The 26,429-nt window shown below is 38.9% G+C and overlaps 1 protein-coding gene across 3 annotated transcripts; it reads left to right on the top strand.

Moving 5' to 3' along the window:
- On the top strand, positions 1 to 22,246 carry LOC125892564 (uncharacterized). Of its 3 annotated transcripts, XM_049582573.1 has the most exons (15): positions 1 to 98; positions 306 to 332; positions 487 to 768; positions 960 to 1,244; positions 1,432 to 1,728; positions 18,448 to 18,759; positions 19,032 to 19,091; positions 19,191 to 19,244; positions 19,339 to 19,404; positions 19,739 to 19,786; positions 19,876 to 19,944; positions 20,209 to 20,304; positions 21,287 to 21,305; positions 21,758 to 21,834; positions 22,128 to 22,246. In XM_049582573.1, exons 1-15 carry the CDS (start codon positions 65 to 67, stop codon positions 22,130 to 22,132), a joined length of 1,731 nt encoding a protein of 576 aa, XP_049438530.1. In that variant the 5' UTR covers positions 1 to 64; the 3' UTR covers positions 22,133 to 22,246. The 3 variants fall into 3 exon arrangements, 1 of the variants encoding a protein (XP_049438530.1); XR_007449763.1 differs by lacking the exons at positions 1 to 98; positions 306 to 332; positions 487 to 768; ... (9 more) ...; positions 21,287 to 21,305; positions 21,758 to 21,834 and adding exons at positions 11,756 to 12,056; positions 12,717 to 12,793 and having other exon boundaries at positions 22,128 to 22,243; XR_007449762.1 differs by lacking the exons at positions 1 to 98; positions 306 to 332; positions 487 to 768; ... (10 more) ...; positions 21,758 to 21,834; positions 22,128 to 22,246 and adding exons at positions 11,756 to 12,056; positions 12,717 to 12,793; positions 13,062 to 13,469.
- The last annotated feature ends 4,183 nt before the right edge of the window (positions 22,247 to 26,429 follow it).

Below are 26,429 nucleotides of genomic sequence, written 5' to 3'. Positions count from 1 at the left end.
CTGTAGTCAGGCACAAGTCTAGTCTTGAAAGGATTCTTGGACATCAGCATCATTCAGCTTCATCATGGCTGGACACCTGCTGTTAGTCGTCCTCATGTGTAAGTTAAAACTCTTGTCTGTTTCTACCATTGTATTAGTGAAAGATTGATAATGATCTCAGCTTGTTATGTATTGATATCAGCATGATTTATTAAACTTTTACATCAGGCTGAAAGAAATACAACATTAAAATCAATGGTTAACTATTTACTGTTACATCTTCTCTTATTATTACAACTTGTTTAACACATTTTCGTCTCCAACAGATTCATTTTCTGAGAAGAAAGCACAAGGTCAGCCCCTGCATTTAATATTATAGTTCTCATGACCAGTTAGGATGTACAGCACCTTTCTCTGTTTTCTGGTCTGTACATTTAATCACAGTCGTTCATTGGGAATTTTCTCAGTATTAATGTGATATAACATGCGTGTATCTTTAATTTTCAGCTCATCTTCCGCCTATACTGACAGTGAATCCAGCGGTGATTACAGAGACAGAAACAGTCACACTGAACTGTCAGCCTCCATCATCTGTTTCTGTGTCTCAGTGTTATTTTCATATTGAAAGAGGAAAACCAGGCAAAGTCTTCTCATGTCTGAAGAATCTGACAGGGACTGAGCTGCTGGAGATGACACACCAGAGTTCACCTGCTGAGGTTAAAGTAACATGTTTTTATCTCTACGGCTCTTCATCTCCTGACAGTGATGTTTCCTCCATCATCATCAGAAGTGAGTGAACCCTGCTGCTATGGACTAATGTTATTATGTCTTGCTACAGTATCAGCACAAACAGAAAAGTGCCTTTTAACAACAAGTCTTCAAAATACATATTTGAAGAATTTCAGTGGGCATCCTCTACCATTATGAATCATTAGAAAAAAAATAGTTATTTAATCCAACACATATGCTTGTATTTTCAGCATCTCTTCCTCCACCTGCACTGACAGTGAATCCAGCAGTGATCACAGAGACAGAAACAGTCACACTGAACTGTCAGCCTCCATCATCTGTTTCTGTGTCTCAGTGTTATTTCCACCTTGAAAGAGGAAAACCAGGCAAAGTCTTCTCATGTCTGAAGACACTGACAGGGACTGAGCTGCTGGAGATGACACACCAGAGTTCACCTGCTGAGGTTAAAGTGACATGTTTTTATCTCTATGGTTCTTCATCTCCTGACAGTGATGTTTCCTCCGTCATCATCAGAAGTGAGTGAACCCTGCTGCTATGGACTAATGTTATTATGTCTTGCTACAGTATCAGCACAAACAGAAAAGTGCCTTTTGACATCAAGCCTTCAAATACATGTTAGAAGATTTTCAGTGGGCATCCTCTACCATTATGAATCTATCATTAGAAAAAATAGTTACTTCATCCAATTCTTATATTTTTTAGCATCTCTTCCACCTAAACTGACAGTGAATCCAGCGGTGATCAACGACACAGACTCAGTCACACTGAACTGTCAGACTCCATCATCTGTTTCTGTGTCTCAGTGTCATTTCTACATTTTAAGTGGAGGAACAGCCAAAGTCCTCTCATGTCTACAAACACTGACAGCGACTGAGCTGCTGGAGATGGCACATCAGAGTTCACCTGCCAGGATTCAAGTGACGTGTTTGTACACTGTACAGATTGGAGAGTTTAACTATCCATCTCCACACAGTGACACATCCTCCATCACCATACACAGTGAGTGACTGTTTCTCTCATCTACAGATATTATTATATCTGCATGTAGTATCAGCATGAGAAAAGTGCCCAGGTATATTTTGTTAGGTGTGAATTTCTTTTTAGGTGTTACAGACTAAATAAAGAAACCAAGATTGACAACCACTATTTTCCATTAAAATGCCACCTGGGGTGAAGTTGATACAGTTATGCCTCTTGTGATTTTTCTTCTCCTTCTTTTTTTTTTTTTTGTAAACTTTTTTGCCTGTTCAATATATATTTGTATTTTGAATATTTGTATCTTGCAGGAAATTGACATGTTCAGATCTGTCTTCTTTTATTGCAGATATTGTGGAAAAAGAGTCAAGCGTGACACAGATCGTGCCGACATCTCTGATGACCACAGGTAGGACAGTTTATACATTTAAATTAAATACATTAATATATACATGTAATTAAATACATTAAAAAGTTTTCTTACTGTGCAGATGTTAGACCACAGTGTTAAAGTAAAATAAAGTTGCTTAAGCACATGACAGCAATGGGCTTTATACCTGTAGTACAAAGGAGGACACTCTGTGGTTTTGATGTTAAAGTGTTCCGTGCCTTCTCCTATGAATCCATGATCTGGTGATGAAACAGGAAGCAGATTTAAGATTCTTATTATCGCATAAAAGTACAAACATGCATTACTGTGGATGCTTCAAAAATGTTTGTGTGGCTGTGCACTTAGGTTGGAGTGGCAGCGCGGCTGACACTAAAGAAGTCTCTAACCCTGCAACCCCTCAGGAAACACTTTCATGTCAATATCAGTTCAATCAATCAATTTTATTTATAAAGCCCAATATCACAAATCACAATTTGCCTCACAGGGCTTTACAGCACACGACATCCCTCTGTCCTTTGGACCCTCACAGTGGATAAGGAAAAACTCCCCTTTGACGGGGAAAAAAAATGTTAGAAACCTCAGGAAGAGCAACTGAGGAGGGATCCCTCTTCCAGGACGGACAGACGTGCAATAGATGTCGTACAGAACAGATCAACATGATAAATTAACAGTAATCTGTATGACACAATGAGACAGGAAGAGAGACAGAGAGAGAAAGACAGACAGAGACAGAGAGAGATGCAGGACAGACGGTAATGACAGTAGCTTACAACAACATTAATGAAAGTAATAATATTATAATTATAATTCTGGCTACTGTGGTACAATATGTTGACAGTATATATTAATATCTGATAGTGTACATATGAGACAATGATCATATGTGTTTAATAACAGTACAAGTATGATTAATGATAACAGCGGCAGCAGGAGGCATCTGGCAGGACCACAGCAGCAGCACAACCACACACGTCACACTATTCAGGCACAGCTGTGATAGAAGTTAACCTGTGAGACAGACAGTGGAGCACAAAGGCTCCGGAGAAGAAGCTGAGTTAGTGACATGCAGTATGGCCGAGTTAGCAAGATGTAATAATAGGACAAGAGAGAAAGAGAGAGACAGAGAGAGAGAGAGACAGAGAGACAGAGACAGAGACAGAGAGACAGAGAGAGGGAGAGAAAGTGCCCGGTGTATTATAGGAGTTCCCCGGCAGACTAGGCCTAAGTCAGCCTAACTAGGGGCTGGTCCAAGGCAAGCCTGAGCCGGCCCTAACTATAAGCTTTATCAGTATCTGTTATTGTGTTGTATAAAATTATTTAAATTCTTTACCACTTGAATTCAGTGATATTATTATGTTTATAACCTAATTTACCTAATAACTTCATATCAGTTACAAAGCAATACTGGGTTTGTCATGTTATATGTGCACTGGTGTTGTTGTTTAAAAGCCTCCATGACTCTCTTCCTGCTTTTTTCTTAATGTCATGAGAAACATAACGGATTCTTCTTTGTGGCTTCTATTGTTTCAAAGCAGGAATGTGGAGGTTTGTAGCAGTTGTGGCTGGTTGTGGAGTAACTGTGGGGGTCGGGTGCTGGTTTCTGCAATGCTCTGCAAAAGAAGAACTGGTGAGAACTGTGTTGATGTGTTTGTCTGAGCAAGTCAGAAACTGTTTTTTACATGGATGGTAGCACACAGTGTTCTCTAGCTTTCTTAAAAACAGTTTGTCTCTGTATTTATGCTCTATAAATTGCATTTCACGGTCTTTGCATCTTAGGATTTACACCATTTGAGAGGGTTAAACATCTACTCAAAAGACATGAGCACCAAAAAAGCTACGTCTTCAGTCAGAAACACTGGTCAAGGAATTTTCAATTTAAGGCACATGCTTAATAGATTTAGTTTAGTTAAATCAACAATACCAACAATTTGCAGGTGAGGAGGAATTTGGTGAAAGGAGTATTAACAGCAAACATCATTGGCATGAATTTACAGCAGGATATCAGTGAGAATTGTCAGGTTCTAATGGCCGTGCTGATAGCCACACAGCCTGAGCCACTGATGGTGAAGCATGAAACAGATCACAGCATTTAGTTAAATGCAAGTGCAGCTTCAGTTCTCTGTCTTAACTAACACTATTCTTCCTCTGGGTTAAGATTGGCCACATAGTTGTTCTACACACAAATTCTGGCTTGGTTCTTGCAAGTCATTTGCAATTTCCTCATAATAGTTAGAGTACAGTGCCTGTGCCCAGTTTGACATTTGTTCAGTTAAACAGTTGTACTAAATTAACAAGTGTGGAAACCATCAGCTTATGCAGACCTAAGACACAAGCCCTGCATCTCAAACTAAAATAAAAACCCAGTGCTTGTGGGAAACCACTACTGCACTGTGACAAAAATACCCTCCTTCGCTAAAGTCTAACACTCTTTCACATGTGAGCAAAATGCTGTATGACAAGAGATGAAAGTGTTCTACACCCATCTGTCTGAACCCTCCACCCTCATATGGGGACTGGACCCCCATGGGAGCAGCTAATGTGGATATGCTTGACGACACATCACCTGTGATGTCCAAGCACTGATTGGCAACACGTGTCAGTAGAAGTTGATACCTGCATGGTTATCTGCATGGCACTTCCTTAAGAGGCTGATGGAGGCGTGGTAGCTTCCAGCTGCCGTGGCTTTGCCAGTTGGCTTGCACAGCTATTGTCACACGTGATATCTGACCTCATCGGAGGAAGTGGCAGGTGTGCTTTCCAGCTGGTCGCTATACCACCAGGCCGAAGTTTGTCTTATGCGTATTGCTGGCAGCACTCTCTAATGCACACAGCCGTAGTCCCTTTGTGGAATTTGACCCAGTCGGAGAACGCCGGTGGATGTGATTAAACCATGGGTAATTCACCCTCAGCGTGCACACATGGGCAGTTGGAACCCGGTCTCCTGCATGACTGTTTTTTATCCAGCCAGCTTGATAGATTGTCAGTGGACAATCTATCAAGCCGCACTCTTTTCACTCTCTTCAGGATGGTGAAGCAGGGTTGAGTGGGCATTCATTGTTGTGCCCTGTCAGAGCCTTAACAGTGTACTTTCATCGGTCATGTGCCCAGAGGACAACAACCAACTCTTAGTATGTTACAAATTACACTGTCTTGGCAGTCAGTCACCAAGGCAAGGCTCTCCTCTTGGGCTGTGAATGCAGTCCAAAAGATGTATGTTGTATGAGAGGGCAGGCCGGCCGGCTCCAGCAGGATTGCGCATTGTAGAGTCAATCTCATGAAAGATGGCTTGACATGCCGTGCCTCTGGGATCACGGCTCTTGTAAAAAGAAGAACAAGAATGCAGTGCCGGCCTGTGGCATAGGCACTGTAGGAGAACGCTAAGGGCAACGTCATCCACATGAGGTGCCACAACTGGGGGAGAAAAAATAAATAAATAAAAATCAAAATTTTTATCTATCTTTTACTATTTTTTACTTCACTGTTACTACAAGTATTTTTAAATATACATAAGGCCACAACAACATAATTACACAACAAAGCCTGCTAAATATTACAGAGGCCTTTATTTCTAGGTTCCTGCTGCCAAGCCCCCCTTCCCAGCTCCTTACACTTTACCTGCTCTCTGGGAGAGATGGGGGAGTTATCTGACGTCACATGAACCTCAAAACTCGCTGTATCGTTATCATGCTCCTGGGGCACTTAATGTGCTATGGGCTGCCACTGCAAGTTAGCCTTTCAACCTGACAGACTAACTGAGTGGCCTCTCTCCTGTTTGCAGCTGGCCTTATTGCCTAGCTGGGCCAGCTAAGCCTCGATGGCATATTGCGCCTAGGTCATGGATAGGTGCAGAGATAGTCATGACATAATAGACAACAGAAGATTACATGTGTAACTTAGTTTCTCTGAAAGGAGGGACAATCAGTGTGTGGCCACCACAGGTGATGTGTGTTAAGAGTATCGACATCGGCCCGTGGGGGTCTTAACAATAAAATGCTACACTTTGTGGGAAACAGTCATTTTACTTTGTGTGTCTTTCTCAGTAGCAGTAGCAGTGAAAGGGCAGGAGCCTCAAAATGAGAATGTAAGCCTAACATGAAGGTCAACATAAAATATATTTGCTCTGTATATCAATAGATGCTAAAGTCAGTTTCTGTCTTTTCCCAGTTTGAAACATACCATTTGTATGCCACCATCGCTGAGGAGCCAGCAGCATCAGACCTGAAGGGGATAACGTACAGCACAGTGCAGAAACACTGACACTGTTTGATACTGTGTAGAGAGAATATAATGTATGATGTAGAGTAAAGTTACAATGATGTATTTGTCTCAGATCAACAAAACTTTTACCAAACATTTACAAGTTTTACTGCTGGATTAAAGTTTCAAGTTGAGGTTTACGATGTACAAAGCACACCATGGGCTCCAAACAACATGTCAATTTTTCAGTATGAGAATGAAAATGTATTTAGTTTTACTCTTATATTGTGTGACTGAAGTGGAATTTCACTCCTTATTGTAACTTCTGTTTTGTTTTCTAATGTTTTTCTCATTAATGGTGATATTTTTTGTATCTGGATATTTTTTCTGAGCCTTCTGTGACTATGTATTATGAATAAATGTAAATGAATTTCCAACTTACTGCTATGCTTATTTGTTAGCACACAGCCTTCCAGTAATACCATACTTACTATATATTTTATATTTTTACTAAGTCACCAGTTACAAAGTATGGGATGTAATACAAAAAAATACAATTCAGTATTGCAGTGGGTCATTTTGCACAATTTTGCCTACAAAAATTGTAAAGTTGTGGAAATTGATGGAAGCCAAGATGAATGTAAAGTTGGTCTGTAGTGTCAGTGATGGAAAAATAAGAGAGCTCTTGACAGAAACATGGTCGATAATGGCTCAGTGGGCCCTATTGTATTTTTATTTGACAAAAACAAGACTGTAAATGCACTGGGGGAGGTACAGATGAAAATAGTTGGTTTGACATTTGTATGAGAAAATAAATTAAGAGCTAGTAATGAAAATCTCTTGGCTCATTTGCATACACTGTTGAACAAGTCTTCAAAATACATATTTGAAGATTTTCAGTGGGCATCCTTCACCATTATGAATCATTGGAAAAAAATAGTTATTTAATCCAACACATATGCTTGTATTTTCAGCTTTTCCTCCACCTAAACTGACAGTGAATCCAGCGGTGATCAAGGACACAGACTCAGTCACACTGAACTGTCAGGCTCCATCATCTGTTTCTGTGTCTCAGTGTTATTTCTACACTGTAAATGGAGGAACAGCCAAAGTCCTCTCATGTCTACAAACACTGACAGCGACTGAGCTGCTGGAGATGGCACATCAGAGTTCACCTGCCAAGATTCAAGTGACGTGTTTTTACACTGTAAAGATTGGAGAGTTAAACTATCCATCTCCACACAGTGGCACGTCCTCCATCACCATACACAGTGAGTGACTGCTTATTCCATCTACAGATATTATCATATTTTAATTCAGCAAAAATCAGTGGCATGGTGAAATGTTTGAGGTGTGAATTTGTTTTTAGGTGTTACAGATTAAATCAACGAGTGAAACACTGATTGACAAACTCATTTCCCATTAAAACACCACCTGGGGGTGAAGCCAGTACAGATATGCTTTTTGTTAGTTTATTTACAACATTTGTATCGTGAGCAATGATATATGTGATTTCACACTGTTACTTTCATGTATATCATATTACAAACTCACATTAAATGTCAGCACTGTTTGAAATTCCAAACTCATTTTTAAGAGCACTTGATAACAAATTAGCACAGGTAGGACAGTTTATACTTAAAAAAAAAAAATCCATATGATTATCACACATCACTCACTTTATTTGTTATTTTGAAAGTTTTCAAAGTGTTTTATTCATCAGGTCTGACTGTTAGCACGCCTCGTGCCTCCACTACTGTAACTCCTGTAACATCAGGTAACACATTTTAAGACATTTTAAGTGTGACTTTATTAAATCTTAAATCATGTGTTTCTGAGTGATGTGAATATTTTGAAATGTGCTTGTCTTCATTCATTCAGAGAAGACATAAATATATGTTGTGCTGCTACAGCATGTGCACTGACATAGATTATTTTCTTAACTTAAATTTATATAACTTACTAATATTAGTTAGTTATTGCTAACCAAATGTGTTATTTTAAAAGTTTTAAAAGTTTTTTTATTCACCATTCTTCACATTTACTCTTCTGTAACTCCTGTAAAATTAGAATTTCCAATTTCATGTGACTTCATCTAATTGCAAATCATGTGTTTTTCTGAGTATCATGATTATTTTGAAATGTAATGTTGTTTATTCAGCAGGTCAGACTGTTGGTACACCAAGTGACACTGGTAGCTCTTTCTCTCCTTCAATAACATCAGTGCCACCAGAAACACCTGATATAACTACTCATGTTCTCAATAATTTACAAAGACTTTTGTCAAAAAAATGTTGAGATATTTGTCATTTTAATGTTCATATTTTGTGTGTCCTATTACAGGTCTAACCCTCCCTGCTGCAGGTACTCTGACCCCTGCTGACACAACTCTCATGAAACCAGCTTCTGGTGATGAAAAAACAGGTAAACCAGAAACAGGAAGGGTGTTTATATGCACCCACAGACTGATGAGCTGTTTGAGGTATACTGCAAGGAGAGAGGTACTGTAGGGACCTCTGGTGGATCAACATGATAACACAGGATCAACACCAGCAAGCACTGAAAAGTCATCTGTGACAGTCCTGAATGTATATTAACAACAACAATAATCAATAGGCCTGCTTAATTTTTCTATATTAATTCTGATTTGATGTTTAAAGAACTAATTAAGTGAACTTCTTGTGACACAAGAGCACCACTGTAGCACCACCCTCAGAATAAGCTTCATGAATGACAGTGGTAAATCCCAGAGTTTGAACATTACTGTTTCTCAGGTTCACCAGCAGGACTCAAGGTTTTTAGCCTTGCTGTAACTATATGTGCTGTTCACCAGCGTGGTGGTTGCATGGACCTCTATGTTAACACTGTAGGCAGGCATGTGTTAATGTGCTTTTATCTTAATGCAGAGTCACTGATATTGGTGATTGGAGCAGTTGTGACTGTGGGGGTTCTCTTGCCTGGATTGGCTCTTCTCTTTACTCAAAGCAGGACTGGTAAGAATTGAGCTCACCAGAGTTTACTGAGTTTTCATTCTAAATTCTGAAGCTATAATAGCTGCAAATATATCATGTGGTTTCATATTTAATTTCTTGTCCTTTCTTTTCTAGAAAAAAGTGTTTCCAAGAGGTGAGAAATCTTGTTTCTAAACTATTAATAGGTAAACTAGAGTGAGAACCAGTACGCATCTTCTGTTCCATCAATGCACCAGTTTACAGTAATAGTTTCAGACATTTATTTTGCCAGCTGCTGAGGACAACCACAGTCCTCTTCTGGCTGTCTCTGAGCTGCTCCACTGGTACAGTTGCAGATCAAGTGCCTTGCTCAGGGGCTCATAGACATTTGGCAACAAGGTTCTTTGAGGGAACCTTTAAAAAAACCCCAAAAACATCAGTGATAATTCTGCTCAGAGAACTAAAACCCTTAAGCACATTGAAAACATAAATGATATAGCATACATATTTGGATATCACACTAGACCCTTGTTAAATTAAAGTGTGTAATATTTGGCATGGTTTATTGTCAATCTGAATCTGAATCTGAATATTCTACCCATTAATATGTTTACACAAGTGTATGATCGCTATAAAATAAAATTCGTTTGGTTTTCGTAGCCTTATAATTATGCTTTTATATATATATATATATATATATATATATATATATATATATATATAGCAAAGGCCTTGCTTTAGAGAGGTCGCCATCTTGCGCCGCCCTGTATGTACGGCAGACCGAGTGGACAATCCAGCCAGCCAGAGAACGCGTGTCGTGTGTATTAACCCTTTGATGCACAACATGGGTCTAAAGTGACCCGACTGAGTTTTTATGTTCTATATCTTTGCAATAAATTAACTTCATCATTCAGTATTCCAGGTTTTCCTCAATTAACTTGTTTTTGATCATTATACATCCTTATTTTATATTTTCCTTTCTTACTTTTTAATAAAAACCCTTTTTGTATCACTACCCTTCTAATGCACAACATGGGTCTAAAATGACCCATATCCATTTTCTATGATATTTCATGTATGGCTGAGTGTTTCTATGATATATCTTTGAAATAAATGTATTTTATCATTTATTATTCCAAGTAATCAGTAAATATCTTGTTTTTGTTTAGCACAAATCATCATTTTATTTTTTCCTTTCTTATTTTATGAACAAGCACAGCTTTTGTATTTCTACATCAAGTTTGCACACATGGGTTAGCATTTGGCGGGAACCTGTGAAAGTTGTTTGTTTGCAAGTAAGAACATACTTACCACGGACAACTATTCACAGCTCAGCACAGCTCCCTTTGTACATCTGATACATGTTAGTCTTGTTTTACAATTGTTCAAACATTACCCTAATAAAATATATGATGATAATTGTGAAATATAGTTGTACATTATATTTGATTAGGTTTAGGTTACCTTGAGAGTGAGTACATTACTTGTAAGTAATTACTGTTAGCTAGCTAGCTGTTGACATATTCTATTTTAGTTCTTTGTAGTTAGCAAACTATTGTAGTTAGCTAAGTTGTTATCTAACTATTTGGCTAAGTAGTTGGCAAAGCTACTTAGCCTAGGAGTTAAATAACTAACTTAATAGGATGGTGTCCTCCAGACTTGCTTCGTTTCAACGAAAAAATCTCTTCTTGAATAAACTCTTCTCTTCACAGAAGTACCCATTAGTAGTTGAGAAACATATAATAAAATTCAGTAAAACTAAGTAAAATTGCAGAGCTACCAGACTTTGCTGCTATAATAGTTGAAGCGCGTGTTCTAGAATGAACCACCCCCACCCCTCCTTGAAGGTCAAGTTAATTTTATTTAGTTTTATTTTCTATGTAGCACCAGATCACAGCAGAAGTCATTTGAGGTTACCTTTCCTATAGAGCATGTCTATAACTTGTCCTTTTATTAAACAAACTCAATAGCCCCATGTCATTTATCTTGTTTACACCATGGCATGTCATTTCTGTCTCTACATAGTCATGTTATCTGTTATCAGAGGTATGTGTATGTGACAAAATGATAAATAAACATGTTGCAAATATTGTATGAGTGTTTGGCCCCACTCACTGCTGAAGTAATTATTTGAAACAAATTATTATTATTGTATTAAGTCATTTGATTTTAAATCACACTTGGATGAATGGGTCATTTTTGATCTGTGTGTAAACTTGATGTAGTAATACAAAAACTATTTTTGTTCATAAAGTATGAAAAGAAAAATGGAAATAATGACCTGTTGTAATCAAATACAAGATATTTAAAGAATACTTGGAATATTCAATCATAAAATAATTTGATTTCAAAAGATAGAGCAAAGAAACACTCAGCCAGCATGAAATAACATGGGAAATGGATATGGGTCGTTTTTGACCCATGTTGTGCATTAGAAGGGGTGTGCATATGTTGTGCATCAAAGGGTTAATGAACCAACAAAGACAGCAGAAGGAAGGAAGAAGGAGGAAGAAACAGCAGAGTGTTAGTAGTTCATCGATAGAGAGTAGTGAAAAGTTTTTTTAGTTATAAAGTTTGCGAATGGACCACACTTACCACGCAACAGGAGAGAATGAACCCGAACCGTCATCTGCGAGGAAAAGAAGACGCAACTTCACTCCTTGTGATGCACTCTCTGCGGCGCTTTTCCTCCTGGTGATATATCTCCCCAACAATGGCAGCAGTAGCACCTAATCCCATTCTGTGCATTCAGCCTCTCTTCTCGCCCGCTCGGCATCAAACACATCCTCATCTGTATGCTCCAGCTTAAACAGGTATGGCTCTGGGTCTGTGTCCGCTACAAGAAACTCTTCAAAATCGCGTTCAAAGTCGTCCATTGCAGCTACTATAGTCCGGAGATATTGCTAGGCTAAATAAACAGCTGAGCACTGTTTACTGGCTACGCTGTCAGTCAGTGTGCGGGCTGGAGATTGCCGGAGCAGAGAGGGGAGAGGGGTCCCCACGGGCCTTTTTCCCTAACGTTCCTCTGGTCTCCTGCTCGTGAGGGATTCATTACAATATCGTAACATGGTTTAGATTTCTAAATAAACATTCACCTCGTCGCTAGATAGACCTACTCATGAAAAAGTCGTGCGCAAGGCTTTTTGTCCCTACGAGGCCGCCGTTATTTACCCGACGGGAGGGGTGAGCGAGTGAGCCCTGCAATCTAGAATTTGACCACTGATGTCACTGTTTTCAACCCATTTTACACACTGGCCCTTTAAAAAACTGACAAAACTTGAGGAGATTGGGACGATAGAGGACGCTGCAGCAGCAAGTAGGTGTTGACATGAAGGAACCAGCAGAGTAATAGAGACATCTGTAAGGAAAGGATCATTGCATATTAGCACAGCAGAGATTCACACTTTTCAGTCACATCATTTAAATGCTTGACACACTCTGTCACACCTGTTTTTTCTATTTTTTCTATTTAGACCACAGACAATCATCACTGGTTTGCTGGATGGTTTTGATGAAACCTACAGTATCGTCACCTATGAATGTTCCTCTGGTGAGCTGCTTTTCTCTTCCTGAATAAAGTATAAGGCTCATAGACATGTTGATCAGCCACTGGGTGGTGCAGGTTCTGCTAAGATGCTCGTAAGAGGCCAGAGTTGAAACATGTATAACATGACATTACAGTACACTTGTGATAATTTGCATCATCACATGTAGAATAAAAAGTATGATAAACACTTTAATGAATGCATAATGCTGGCAAACATTTACTTTATTTCACTGAGGTCAGTTAAGTCATGTGTGTTTCTTTGTCTTCACAGAGTGACGACAGCAGCACCTCTGATACATCAGCCCTGACAGACACAGTGTACAGCACTCCAAAGTCAATATGAAATCCACACAATGTTTTTCTTGCATCTTTTTGCTTTGCTTTTTTATGCACGGGTTAACTGATGTTTATTTACATAATTTTCTCAGAGAGCAGACATTATGGTGAAATGGCTCAGTCCAGCTTTGAAACTTTGAATAGTTGAAGTGACAGAAACAGAAGTTAGGTCAGTAGATAACATGTTTCATGTGTCACAATGCTTTATATGATATAAACATGTACCATAGATACAGTGTATTTTCTGTGCATTAACTCTGTAAACAGCATGAATTCAAACTGATAATAAAGCGCTAATGCACTAAGATGAAGTGTTTATGGCAAATCATTAACATCAACATCATCCTGGGGGACAGCATGTCCATACAGTTGGACATATATATGAAATCCAGTTTTAATACCACTCAGGACAAAGTGGAGATGCCAACATCTAAACTGGTCACAAGATGTTTCTTTTTATGGTGTTTTTGTTTTTTGTTTTGTTTTTTTGAGCTAACAAACTCTTTCCAAGATACCTCCTTGTATTTTGATTTTTCACATGAAAGGCCTGTTTCACTCAGTTCAGAAATATTTGTATAAAAAGGCTTCCTGTGGTTAATGTGAGATGAAACTGGCAACACTGTGCTCATGATGCAGTTACTGACTTCGGCCCCTTTGACAGGTCACAGTCTACACAACAGCCTCTTCACAGCAAGCGTCATATACAATGATCGTTTCCTCCTCTGTGACCAACATCACTCTGATCTGCTGCCTGAAGTCTTACATACTGCTTTTTAAAACCTCTCTTTGCTGTTGTACACCACCATCGCTGAGGAGCCAGCAGCATCAGATCTGAAAGGTTGTGTACTGAAACTGTTTACTGTGTAGAGAAAGAAAGGAAATGTTACTGAAATTTAAAACTTGGGTTTGAAGTTGACTGGTATAATGTAGAGTAAAGTTACGATAATGTATTTGTCTCAGATCAACAAAACTTTTACCAAACATTAGCAAGTTTTTACTGCTGGATTAAAGTTTCAAGTTGAGGTTTACGATGTACAAAGCACACCATGGGCTCCAAACAACATGTCATTTTTTTCAGGATAAGAAATGTATTTAGTTTTACTTTTATATTGTGTGACTAAAGTGGAATTTCACATTACTTGTTGTAATTTTTGTTTTGTTATGTAATGGTTTTCTCATTAATGGTGATATTTTTTGTATCTTCTGTGACTATGTATTATGAATAAATGTACATGAATTTACAACTTACTGCTATGCTTATTTGTCAGCACACAGCTTTCCAGTAATACCATACTTACTGCTTTGTCTTCTTCATCTTCCTGTGTGCATGCTGTGAGTGAGGGTGGTGGAGGAGAGCCTGAGTGAGTGTGTGAGTGAGTTCCTTTTTATCTGACTCTATTCTCCTCTCGTTTCCATCGCTGGTTTAAAGGGATATTTTGACATTTTGGCAAATTCGCCTATTGCCGTAATCCCTATAGTCATATGAGTAGGTACATTACCTTTAATTATCAGTGCATGCTGTTCTGAGATCGGTGGGGCAGAGCTGCCTGCTGCTCAGCACACAAAATGGAGGTGAACGGTACGGCTCCCTCTCTCTCTCAAAACTAATCAAATGCACCATCAAATGACTCCAAAACGCTCTTGTGGACAACTTGTAGCTTACACATTCACCACGCTATGAAATGATAATGTAATATTACGAGACAGAGTTGTTTTGAAGCCAAATGCACAGCCAGAACTACATTCCAGACATACAGTAGTTGCTGGGCAGAGTGATTTCAAACAGCGTATGTTTAGTATTTGCTTCATGTGACGTAATGTTACTTAATTAGGTTCCGGGCAGCTAAGCTACCAGGACACTATTGTAATCCTAGGTATTCTTCTTCTTTCTTCTTCTGAGGAAATCATATTTCCCATTGGTGAAAACTCACCAAACTTTGCGCAAAGGTCCAGTCTCATGCCAGATATCCTCATCTGTAAACTCAAGCCAATAGTCCTGATGGTGGCGGTACAGCAAGCGTCTAAAGTTCAAAACTTTGAAAATTCATAACAAATCAACCATACGTGCTACAGCTTCACAACTTCCATCAAACTGTAGCCCCAATACTGAAGAAACTTTTGTACACTTAAACCTATTAAAAATTATGTTCATCACTCTGTTTTTTGCTGCTAAACCTACACGTCTGGCTTAGTCAATTTGTGAAGGTACAGATGAATTGTCACTGATTGATTAGCTCAGTGAGATAGAAATTGATCCTTAGTCTCAGAGGTTGTGAGTTCAAGCCTCAGCTGATGCAAAAGGCAGATTGTGTTGCGACAGTAAAGGAATAAGCTGGGCAGACAGCCACCAGTGTTACCAAGTCTGTTTTAGATCTTGATGATGATATAGTGATTGACGATGATGCTCCAAAGTTATCACTTAAGAGGAAAAACCCAGAGACTAGGACCAGTACAAAAGCCCTTAAAGTGTCAACAAGACAACGTCTGCAGTCTCCTCCCCTCAGGTAGAGGAAAGCACTCTCAGCACACAGGGAGGTGGCAGTGAAGCATGTGAAATGATGCCGGTGGATCAGGGCAGTGACTATTCCTTTAGTAGGATCAGGGCTTTTCTGCAGGAAACAAAAGGGCCGAGGTCAGTTAAGGTGGAAAATGATTTCCCTGTTTAAAACTATTTCTTGATTCTGCCAAACTTTTCATCGGGCAGCCTACTTTCACTGATGAGGAAAGCTTTCGTTTAAAGGAGCTGTTGCAGAAAGTCAGAGAGCACAAATTGCAGGTGATGAGTAGGTCTGTGTCTTTTTCTTTTCTTTTCTTCTGGTGTGCTGTTTTCTCTCTTCTCCTCGAGGGTGGCTTTACTTCCAACATGTTTCACTGGGAACCTCACGCGGCTTCCAGCAGCAGTCTTGTGAAGTTAGTTGAGACATCTGATCTGTGGAGAGCTTACCTGTCCTTGAGTGATGAGGTGAAGCCTGTGTGTGGGGGAGCTCTATACAAACCACCATTAACACATTGGGTTGGAGACCTACAGTAGAGAGTGCTGCAGGGAGCTGTGCCTGTCAGTTCATTTGTGTCTGTGAAAATGGCTATTTATGTGAGCAGAAAGAAAAAGATAGAGCTCCTAAGACTGCGACACGGAAGCTATTTTCATTTGAATGCTCAAAGCCAGAATAAGATTGGACTACAGTTATAATTGTGCTGTGAGAGATGTGGACACATTTATGGACATATGGGGGTACAACATGTGTTATGCTGTGATGAAACAGACCAGCTCCTGTTTGGTCATGTGTTGGAGTAAGAATGCCCCATATCCCCCACTTTGCTGGTTCTGTTCTTTTCCATTTTTTGTGAAAACTAAGATGTTTTGATTATTGATTACAGGTGTTTGTGTTGATTTCTCTTTTTTTGTGATAGCTAATAAAGGTTGTGTTAAAAATTCAAAATTCTTCTTCTTCTTCTTCATGTAAATATAAATGTATATTTATAAAGGTGAACTAAATACACAATGCCACACATGCTGGGTCTCATAAAGCTATTTGTGTGTGTGTGTGTGTTTCTGTGGCCTGTGACTTCTGATGCTCGCTGTGGTTTTCCTGAGAGCAACTTCTGTTAAATGACACTTTAGTACATCATAGTCCTGTAGTCAGGCACAAGTCTAGTCTTGAAAGGATTCTTGGACATCAGCATCATTCAGCTTCATCATGGCTGGACACCTGCTGTTAGTCGTCCTCATGTGTAAGTTAAAACTCTTGTCTGTTTCTACCATTGTATTAGTGGCAGACTGATAATGATCTCAGCTTGTTATGTATTGGTATCAGCATGATTGATTAAACTTTTACATCAGGCTGAGCGAAATACAACATTAAAATCAATGGTTAACTATTTACTGTTACATCTTCTCTTACTGTTACAACTTGTTTAACACATTTTCTTCTCCAACAGATTCATTTTCTGAGAAGAAAGCACAAGGTCAGCCCCTGCATTTAATATTATAGTTTTCATGACCAGTTAGGATGTACAGCACCTTTCTCTGTTTTCTGGTCTGTACATTTAATCACAGTCACTCATTGGGAATTTTCTCAGTATTAATGTGATATAACGTGTGTATATTTAATTTTCAGCTCTTCCTCCACCTGCACTGACAGTGAATCCAGCGGTGATCACAGAGACAGAAACAGTCACACTGAACTGTCAGCCTCCATCATCTGTTTCTGTGTCTCAGTGTTATTTTCATATTGAAAGAGGAAAACCAGGCAAAGCCTTCTCATGTCTGAAGACACTGACAGGGACTGAGCTGCTGGAGATGACACACCAGAGTTCACCTGCTGAGGTTAAAGTAACATGTTTTTATCTCTATGGTTCTTCATCTCCTGACAGTGATGTTTCCTCCATCATCATTCGAAGTGAGTGAACACTGCTGCTATGGACTAATGTTATTATGTCTTGCTATGAATTTATCATTAGAAAAAAATAGTTATTTAATCCAACACATATGCTTGTATTTTCAGCATCTCTTCCACCTAAACTGACAGTGAATCCAGCGGTGATCAAGGACACAGACTCAGTCACACTGAACTGTCAGACTCCATCAACTGTTTCTGTGTCTCAGTGTTATTTCTACACTGTAAATGGAGGAACAGCCAAAGTCCTCTCATGTCTACAAACACTGACAGCGACTGAGCTGCTGGAGATGGCACATCAAAATTCACCTGCCAGGATTCAAGTGACGTGTTTTTACACTGCAAAGATTGGAGAGTTAAACTATCCATCTCCACACAGTGACACATCCTCCATCACCATACACAGTGAGTGACTGTTGCTCCCATCTACAGATATTATATCTGCATGTAGTATCAGCATGAGAAAAGTGCAAATGTATTTTTTTAGGTGTGAATTTGTTTTTAGGTGTTACAGACTAAAAGAAAGAAACCAAGATTGACAACCACTATTTTCCATTAAAATGCCACCTGGGGCGAAGTTGATACAGTTATGCCTCTTGTGATTTTTCTTTTCTTTTTTTTCTTTTTTTTTTTTTTTAACTTTTTTGCCTGTTCAAAATAAAAACAAAATCTAATAAAATGAAATCAGTGAAAAAAAAAATGTTGTATTTTGAGCAGTGATATATTTGATGACACATTATATTTATCATACTACAAACTCACATCAGATGACACATCATTTTATTTTAGTTAGTTGTTGGACATGACGTATGTGGTGTTGGATTTTTTTAGATGTCAGCACTGTTTGAAATAACAGACCCATATGGAATTATCTTTGGCAGCACAATAGTGGTATTTAATGACTCTTCATTCATGTTTTTGCAGGTTATAAACCACAGATGACACTTCAACATTTTGACGGTGACCACGTTCTCTTTACCTGCTCTCTGTCTGGACCTGCTGATCATGATACAAAATGTAACCTGTACTTTGGAGAAGCAAGTTGTTCAGTCCTAACAAGAAACATCTCAGGGAAGAGGACCTCAAAAAATCAATCTTTCTGCCAGTTTACTGTCACAATTGATATTTTGCTGAGACTTCTACGTTCAGTTCAACAAAGCGATGCCAGCTGTGATTACACGTTGGGAAGTGACCCCAACTCTTTGTCTCCTCGCAGTGACAGATACAGCCTGACTGGTAAGTCAGAGAAGACATAAATAATGCACACATACAATGCATACAAAACATTTTTCAAAATCAAGTGAATTCTGGCTGTGTAAAAACAGGTAAACATCACCAAATGACTGTGAGAAATGAAGAATCACATGAAAAACATACATAGCCTACCTACGCATATATACAGCCACAATTGTTTAAAATGTTTCTAGTTTTATGAAAATACCTGCTGTAGTCACGCAGTTTTCCTCGCAGGAAATTGACATGTTCAGATCTGCCTTCTTTTATTGTAGATATTGTGGAAAAAGAGTCAAGTGTGACACAGACTGTGACCACATCTCTGATGACCACAGGTAGGACAGTTTATTCATTTGAAAAAAAATCCATATGATTGTCACACATCATTCACTATATTTGTTATTTGAAAGTTTTACAAGTGTTTTATTCATCAGGTCTGACTGTTAGCACGCCTTGTGCCTCCACTACTGTAACTCCTGTAACATCAGGTAACACATTTTAAGACATATTAAGTGTGATTTTATTAAATCTTAAATTATGTGTTTCTGAGTATTTTGAAATGCACTTTTCTTAATTCACCAGGGTCAGCTGTCAGTACGCCAAGTATCACTTCTAGATTTATCTCTACTTCAGTAAAACCGGCACCAGGTGATGTAATCCTTCTGTTTTTCAGCGATTCACCCTGATACTTTTACAAAGTGTGAATATACACACTATGTAATATTCATAAGAGGAACACTGACAATGTTTATAAAACACAATTATCCTGAATGTCGGTCAAGTGCATACTAAGTGATGTTTGTTGTCTGATTACTCATGTAGTCTGTGATGAATGTGTGGTTGCTGATGAGTATTTGAAGTTCTTACTGTGCAGATGTCAGCCTACAGTGTTCAAGTAAAACAAAGTTGCTTAAGCACATGACAGCAATGGGCTTTATATGTTGTTTTGATGTTAATGTGTTTTTGTGCCCTTGAGAAACAGATACCAGTATGACTGCTCTGAATCCAGGATCTGGCAATGAAGCAACAGGTAGACTTAAGATTCTTGTTATTGCATTAAAAAAAAAAAAAACATGCATTATTGTGGATGTTTAAAAATGTTTGTGGCTGTGCACTTAGGTTGGAGTGTCAGCACGGCTGGCACTAAAGAAGTCTCTATCCCTGCAACCCCTCAGGAAACAGCTTCAGGTCAGTGTCTGTTATTGTGTTGTGTAAAATGATTTAAATTCTTTGCCACTTGAATTTAGTGATATAATTATGTTTCTAACCTAATTTACCTAATAACTTTTCTATCAGTTACAAAGCAATACTGGGTTTGCCATATTATATGTGCACTGGTGTTGTAGTTAAACTACAACACCAATGCATCCGCCGCCATCCGCCTTCTTGCTTTTTCCTTAATGTCATGAGAAACATAGCAGATTCTTCTTTGTGGCTTCTATTGTTTCAAAGCAGGAATATGGAGGTTTGTAGCAGTTGTGGCTGGTTGTGGAGTAACTGTGGGAGTCGTTGTGCTGGTTTCTGCAATGCTCTGCAAAAGAAGAACTGGTGAGAACTGTGTTGATGTGTTTGTCTGAGCAAGTCAGAAACTGTTTTTTACATGGATGGTAGCACACAGTGTTCTCTAGCTTTCTTAAAAACAGTTTGTCTCTGTATTTATGCTCTATAAGTTGCATTTCACGGGCTTTGCATCTTAGGATTTACACCATTTGAGAGGGTTAAACATCTACTCAAAAGACATGAGCACCAAAAAAGCTACGTCTTCAGTCAGAAACACTGGTCAAGGAATTTTCAATTTAAGGCACATGCTTAATAGATTTAGTTTAGTTAAATCAACAATACCAACAATTTGCAGGTGAGGAGGAATTTGGTGAAAGGAGTATTAACAGCAAACATCATTGGCATGAATTTACAGCAGGATATCAGTGAGAATTGTCAGGTTGTAATGGCCGTGCTGATAGCCACACAGCCTGAGCCACTGATGGTGAAGCATGAAACAGATCACAGCATTTAGTTAAATGCAAGTGCAGCTTCAGTTCTCTGTCTTAACTAACACTATTCTTCCTCTGGGTTAAGATTGGCCACATAGTTGTTCTACACACAAATTCTGGCTTGGTTCTTGCAAGTTATTTGCAATTTCCTCATAATAGTTAGAGTACAGTGCCTGTGCCCAGTTTGACATTTGTTCAGCTGAACAGTTGTACTAAATTAACAAGTGAGGAAACCATCAGCTTATGCAGACCTAAGACACAAGCCCTGCATCTCAAACTAAAATAAAAACCCAGTGCTTGTGGGAAACCACCACTGCACTGTGACAAAAATAACCTCCTTCGCTAAGGTCTAACACTCTTTCACATGTGAGCAAAATGCTGTATGACAAGAGATGGAAGTGTTCTACACCCATCTGTCTGAACCCTCCACCCTCATATGGGGACTGGACCCCCATGGGAGCAGCTAATGTGGATATATGTGTGGAGCTGCAAATATATCATGTGGTTTCATATTTCTTTTCTTGTCCTTTCTTTTCCAGAAAAAAGTGTTTCCAAGAGGTAAGAAATCTTGTTTCTAAACTATTAATAAGTAAACTAGAGTGAGAACCAGTATGCATCTTCTGTTCCATCAATGCACCAGTTTACAGTAATAGTTTCAGACATTTATTTTGCCAGCTGCTGAGGACAACCACAATCCTCTTCTGACTGTGTCTGAGCTGCTCCACTGATACAATTGCAGCGGCTCATAGACATTTAGTGACAAGGTTCTTTGAGGGAACATTAAAAAAAAATCAGAGCAGCAGTGATAATTCTGTTGAGAGAACTACAACCCTTAAGCACACTGAAAGCATAAATGATATAGCATACATATTTGGATATCACACTAGATCCTTGTTAAATTAAAAATCTGTCAGGAAAGGATCATTGCATATTATCACAGCAGAGATTCACACTTTTCAGTCACATCATTTAAATGTTTGACACACTCTGTCACACCTGTTTTTTCCTAGACCAAAAACAATCATCACTGGTTTGCTGGATGGTTTTGATGAAACCTACAGTATCGTCACCTATGAATGTTTCTCTGGTGAGCTGCTTTTCTCTTCCTGAATAAAGTATAAGGCTCATAGACATGTTGATCAGCCACTGGGTGGTGCAGGTTCTGCTAAGATACTCGTAAGAGGCCAGAGTTTAAACATGTATAACATGACATTACAGTACACTTGTGATAATTTGCATTGTCACATGTAGAATAAAAAGTATGATGTCATTATTTTTGGCAGGACAGACACTAAACTCTTATGAATGCATCATGCTGGCAAACATTTACTTTATTTCACTGAGGTCAGTTAAGACATGTGTGTTTCTTTGTCTTCACAGAGTGACGACAGCAGCACCTCTGATACATCAGCCCTGACAGACACAGTGTACAGCACTCTAAACATATGAAATCCAAACAATTGTTTTTCTTGCAACATTTTTTACTTCGCTTTCTGATGCACAGATTAATTGATATTTTTGTACAAAATGATCTTCAAGAGCAGACATTATGTTGAAATGGCACAATTTTGAATTATTGAATCGACAGAAACAGAAGTTAGGTCAGTAGATAACATGTTTCATGTTTCACAATGCTTTATATGATAAAAACATGCTACAATTACAATTTATTATTGTACATTATCTCTGTTAACAACATTCAAGTGATAATAAAGCGCTAATACACTAGGATTAAGTGTTTATGGCAAATCATTAACATCAACATCATCCTGGGGGACAGCATGTCCATACAGTTGGACAAATATATATAAAATCCAGTTTTAATACCACTCAGGACAAAGTGGAGATCCCAACACCTAAACTGGTCTTGATGGTGATGCTCATTAGGCCACAAGATGTTTCTCTTTTTTTCTTTTTGCGCTAACACACTCTTTCCAAGATACCTCCTTGATTAGAGTTTCACATGAAAGGCCTGTTTCACTCAGTTCACAAATATTTGTATAAAAAGGCTTCCTGTGGTTAATGTGAGATGAAACTGCCAACACTGAAACCACTAACTTATTAAACTCAACATTAAACCTGAAGTAAGCTCATTAACTCTACAGTGTGTGCTCATAGTTACTGACTATGACCCCTCAGTTACCATGGTGATGTCTCCCTCTTAAAGGAATAACACAGTGTTACTTAGTTTATTTTTCTTTGTTTAACAGGCTACAGCAACAGTGATGGTTTCCTCCTCTGTGACCAACATCACTATGACGCAGATAGGCAACATGAAACATTAAATAAAGCAGATATCTCAAGTAAAAACAGGACGCAAGAGAGAAACTAACAAACCACAGAGATTTAGTTAGAAGCTACAGATGCACCGAGAGCTGAACACAGAGAAGCGCCTTTCTGTCTGGTCTCCTGCAGACAGAAGTGAGTAGAGTCTCACAACACACACACACACGCTTGTTTGAGGGGGAGAAACAGGGTTGTTGAGGGTTGGCTGTGGTAGGCAAGACATCACCGCTACCCACTTGATGGCGGCCTACTCCTGAGAAAGTCCTCTTCAGGCGCGGCTTTTCGTGGCAAACTGACAATGGAAACACACATCAGATCGGCCGAGAGGGACAATGGAAAAAGGGTAAAAGAGGCCAAAGGCACATAAGCAGAGGAAGACACTATGGAACAGGAGAACAGAGAATTCAGCTTTTCTACTTATTCAAGTATTACACACACACACACACACACACACACACACACACACACACACACACACACACACACACACAGTTTCATATGTGGGGAGCCTCCTGTGTGGTAGAATCACTCTAAATAAAACACATATAATAGCTACTTTAAAAGGACGTCGGGTGTGTGTCTGTGGCCTGTCTGTTAATGTGATCCACGTTTGATGTTCGCTGTGGTTTTTCTTAGAGCATGTTCAGCAAAATGACATGTAAGTATAGTATGTTACGTAAAGTTCATGTAGTCAGACACACAAGTGTCTTCTATCTGGACAGTCTAAGTAGTCAGCTTCATCATGGCCGTACGCCTGCTGTTTGTCATCCTCATGTGTAAGTTAAACCTCCTATAGATTTAATCACTGATAATGTAAGTTATGTAGGCATGTTACCCACACTTCTGTGGTTGGTGATTTTATGTCATGTGTGTTCTTATTACCTGTGTTGGTTCTCTGTGTTATTTGTGAATTTATTGTGGAACTTGAGCAACTAATTTTCCCCATTGGGAACTTGAGTCCTAAGAGTTTTAATCTTTCTACAGGGTGTTGAATTTCTTTATGAATCATTATTATGTCTCTTTACCTTGTTTAACGTATTTCCAACAGATTTTTTTGCTGAGATTCAAGCACAAGGTCAGTCTCTTATCAATGTCATGTCCAGCTGTGTTGTTATCTATGGAAGTGTATTGCTGCCACACAAGAGAAAAAAAGTACCAGGTAATACAGGAAAAGAAGTTGTTTTTTAAAAACATTTTTACAAGATATTTTCACATTAAAACAGAAAATTTTTCTTGTAAAAAAAAAAAAAAAAAGAGAGAAACTTTTCTTGTTCTGACAAGTGATAAGTGGTCATGTTATAACAAACCTATTCAATGGCACATCCAACCCAGAAGCAGCCTCTGAGTGGCCCAGTTAGAGGTGGGTACTGAAACCCGGTATTAAGCAGGCTGCGGCAAAATTAATAAAGACCATATTATTAATAAGCCCTGACATTATCAGTTCCTTCATGGTGGTTTTTAAAGTTTTGGTTTCATTTATCATCACACTGCAGCCTCTCTCTCTGCATGCTGGGGCTGACCTCCTCCACACACACACACACACACACACACACACACACACACACACACATGACAAAGTGAGGTCAGACAACAGTAGAGAGGCCATGGTGTAGACAAAGTGAAGATAACTGTTAGATTACTTTAGTTGATGACAGGTGTGCTTGTTACTGTGAGTAAGTGCAATAATACCTCTGCCAGTGAGAAGCCAATACTTTATCAATACATGTGTTCAGCTTGTAGAGGCGATATTTCAATCTGCTCTGTCTGCAGTCTCTCATTCATCGCCGCTATGCTTACACCAGCACAACACGCTGGTTCGGCTATAGAGATGTTAAAAACATGCTGAAACAAAAACTATCTGGATGTAGTTTAACTGTGTAGCTCAGTTTGCCATGTGGGCCTATTTAGGCTAATTAACCATCATTGCCTGCAGACAGTGAATTGCAGCAGCAGCAGAGGGAGGAGGAAGGACTGATAAATACTGATGTCTGTGTTCTTACTTTACTCAGTATTTTGATGTCAGGAATATGATTTATTTTATTGACATTTTAGATTTATTTCCAGTGAGACATTATTGAGTTTATAGAGTGACTTTGCTGTTGTGAGTGTTGCTGCCATAGACTGTATAAAAATACAAGAAGACATAGAGTATATTGTTTTTAACTTGTAAAAATGTGAAAAACATTTGGGTAATAAAAAGGTGCTTTCGCATTATTACCTAATACTGATCAGTGGTTTTTTTTTTTCTTTTTTTTCCTGGCGTGTCAGTAATATGCTTCTGTGGTTATTACTTCATGGGATTTTTATCATAATCTGTTATTAATATTTGATGTACACTATATATATGTTTACCTTTAAATTTTCAGCTCTTCTTCCACCTAAACTGACAGTGTATCCAGCGGTGATCACAGAGACAGACTCAGTCATATTAAGCTGTCAGCCTCCATCGTCTGTTTCTGTGTCTCAGTGTTATTTCCGCACTGACAGAGGAGGACCTGCCAAAGGCTTCTCATGTCTGAAGACACTGACAGGAAGTGAGCTGCTGAAGATAACAAAACAGAGTTCACCTGCTGAGGTTAAAGTGACGTGTTTTTACCTTCATGTGTCTCCATCTCCTGACAGTGACATGTCCTCCATCACCATACATAGTGAGTGAATCCTGCTGCTATGGAGTTGTATTTTAATATCTTGATACTCCCATGTCTCTCAGCATGGGGATCCAGTTATTCCATTATGAATTCATAATCAAAAATGTTTTTAAAAGTAAATTCTGTTTAATGCAGGATATACTCAAATTTTCAGCTCTCCCACCTAAACTGACAGTAACTTCAAGAGTGATCACAGACGCAAGCTCGGTCATATTGAACTGTCAGACTCCATCATCTCTTTCTGGGTCTCAGTGTTATTTCTACACTGAAGGAGGAGGACCTCCCAAAAGCTTCTCTTGTCTGCAGACACTGTCGGCGACTGAGCTTCTTTTGATGGCACGTCAGAGTTCACCTGCTGAGGTTAAAGTGAAGTGTTATTACCTCACAACGTATCCATCTCTACACAGTGACACATCCTCCATCATCATACAAAGTGAGCAAACTCTTCTGAGGAAGTGTTAGAAAATGTTCAATGGGCATCATCAAAAATGTTAAAAAAAATCTATTTTCAATTATTTAACCTGACATATACCTAATTTTCAGCATCTCAACTACCCACACTGACGGTGAATCCAGCGGTGATCACAGAGACAGAAACAGTCACACTGAACTGTCAGACTCCATCATCTGTCTCTGTGTCTCAGTGTTATTTCTACACTGTGGGGCGAGACTCTTCCACAATCCTCTCTTGTATGAAGACACTGACAGGAAGTGAGCTGCTGAATATGGCACATCAGAGTTCACCTGC

This window comes from Epinephelus fuscoguttatus, linkage group LG1 (assembly GCF_011397635.1).
Source record: "Epinephelus fuscoguttatus linkage group LG1, E.fuscoguttatus.final_Chr_v1".
Classification (NCBI taxonomy): Eukaryota; Metazoa; Chordata; class Actinopteri; order Perciformes; family Serranidae; genus Epinephelus; species Epinephelus fuscoguttatus.
The sequence above is the reverse complement of the archived record's forward strand: the minus strand, read 5'-3'. Positions and strand labels throughout refer to the sequence as shown.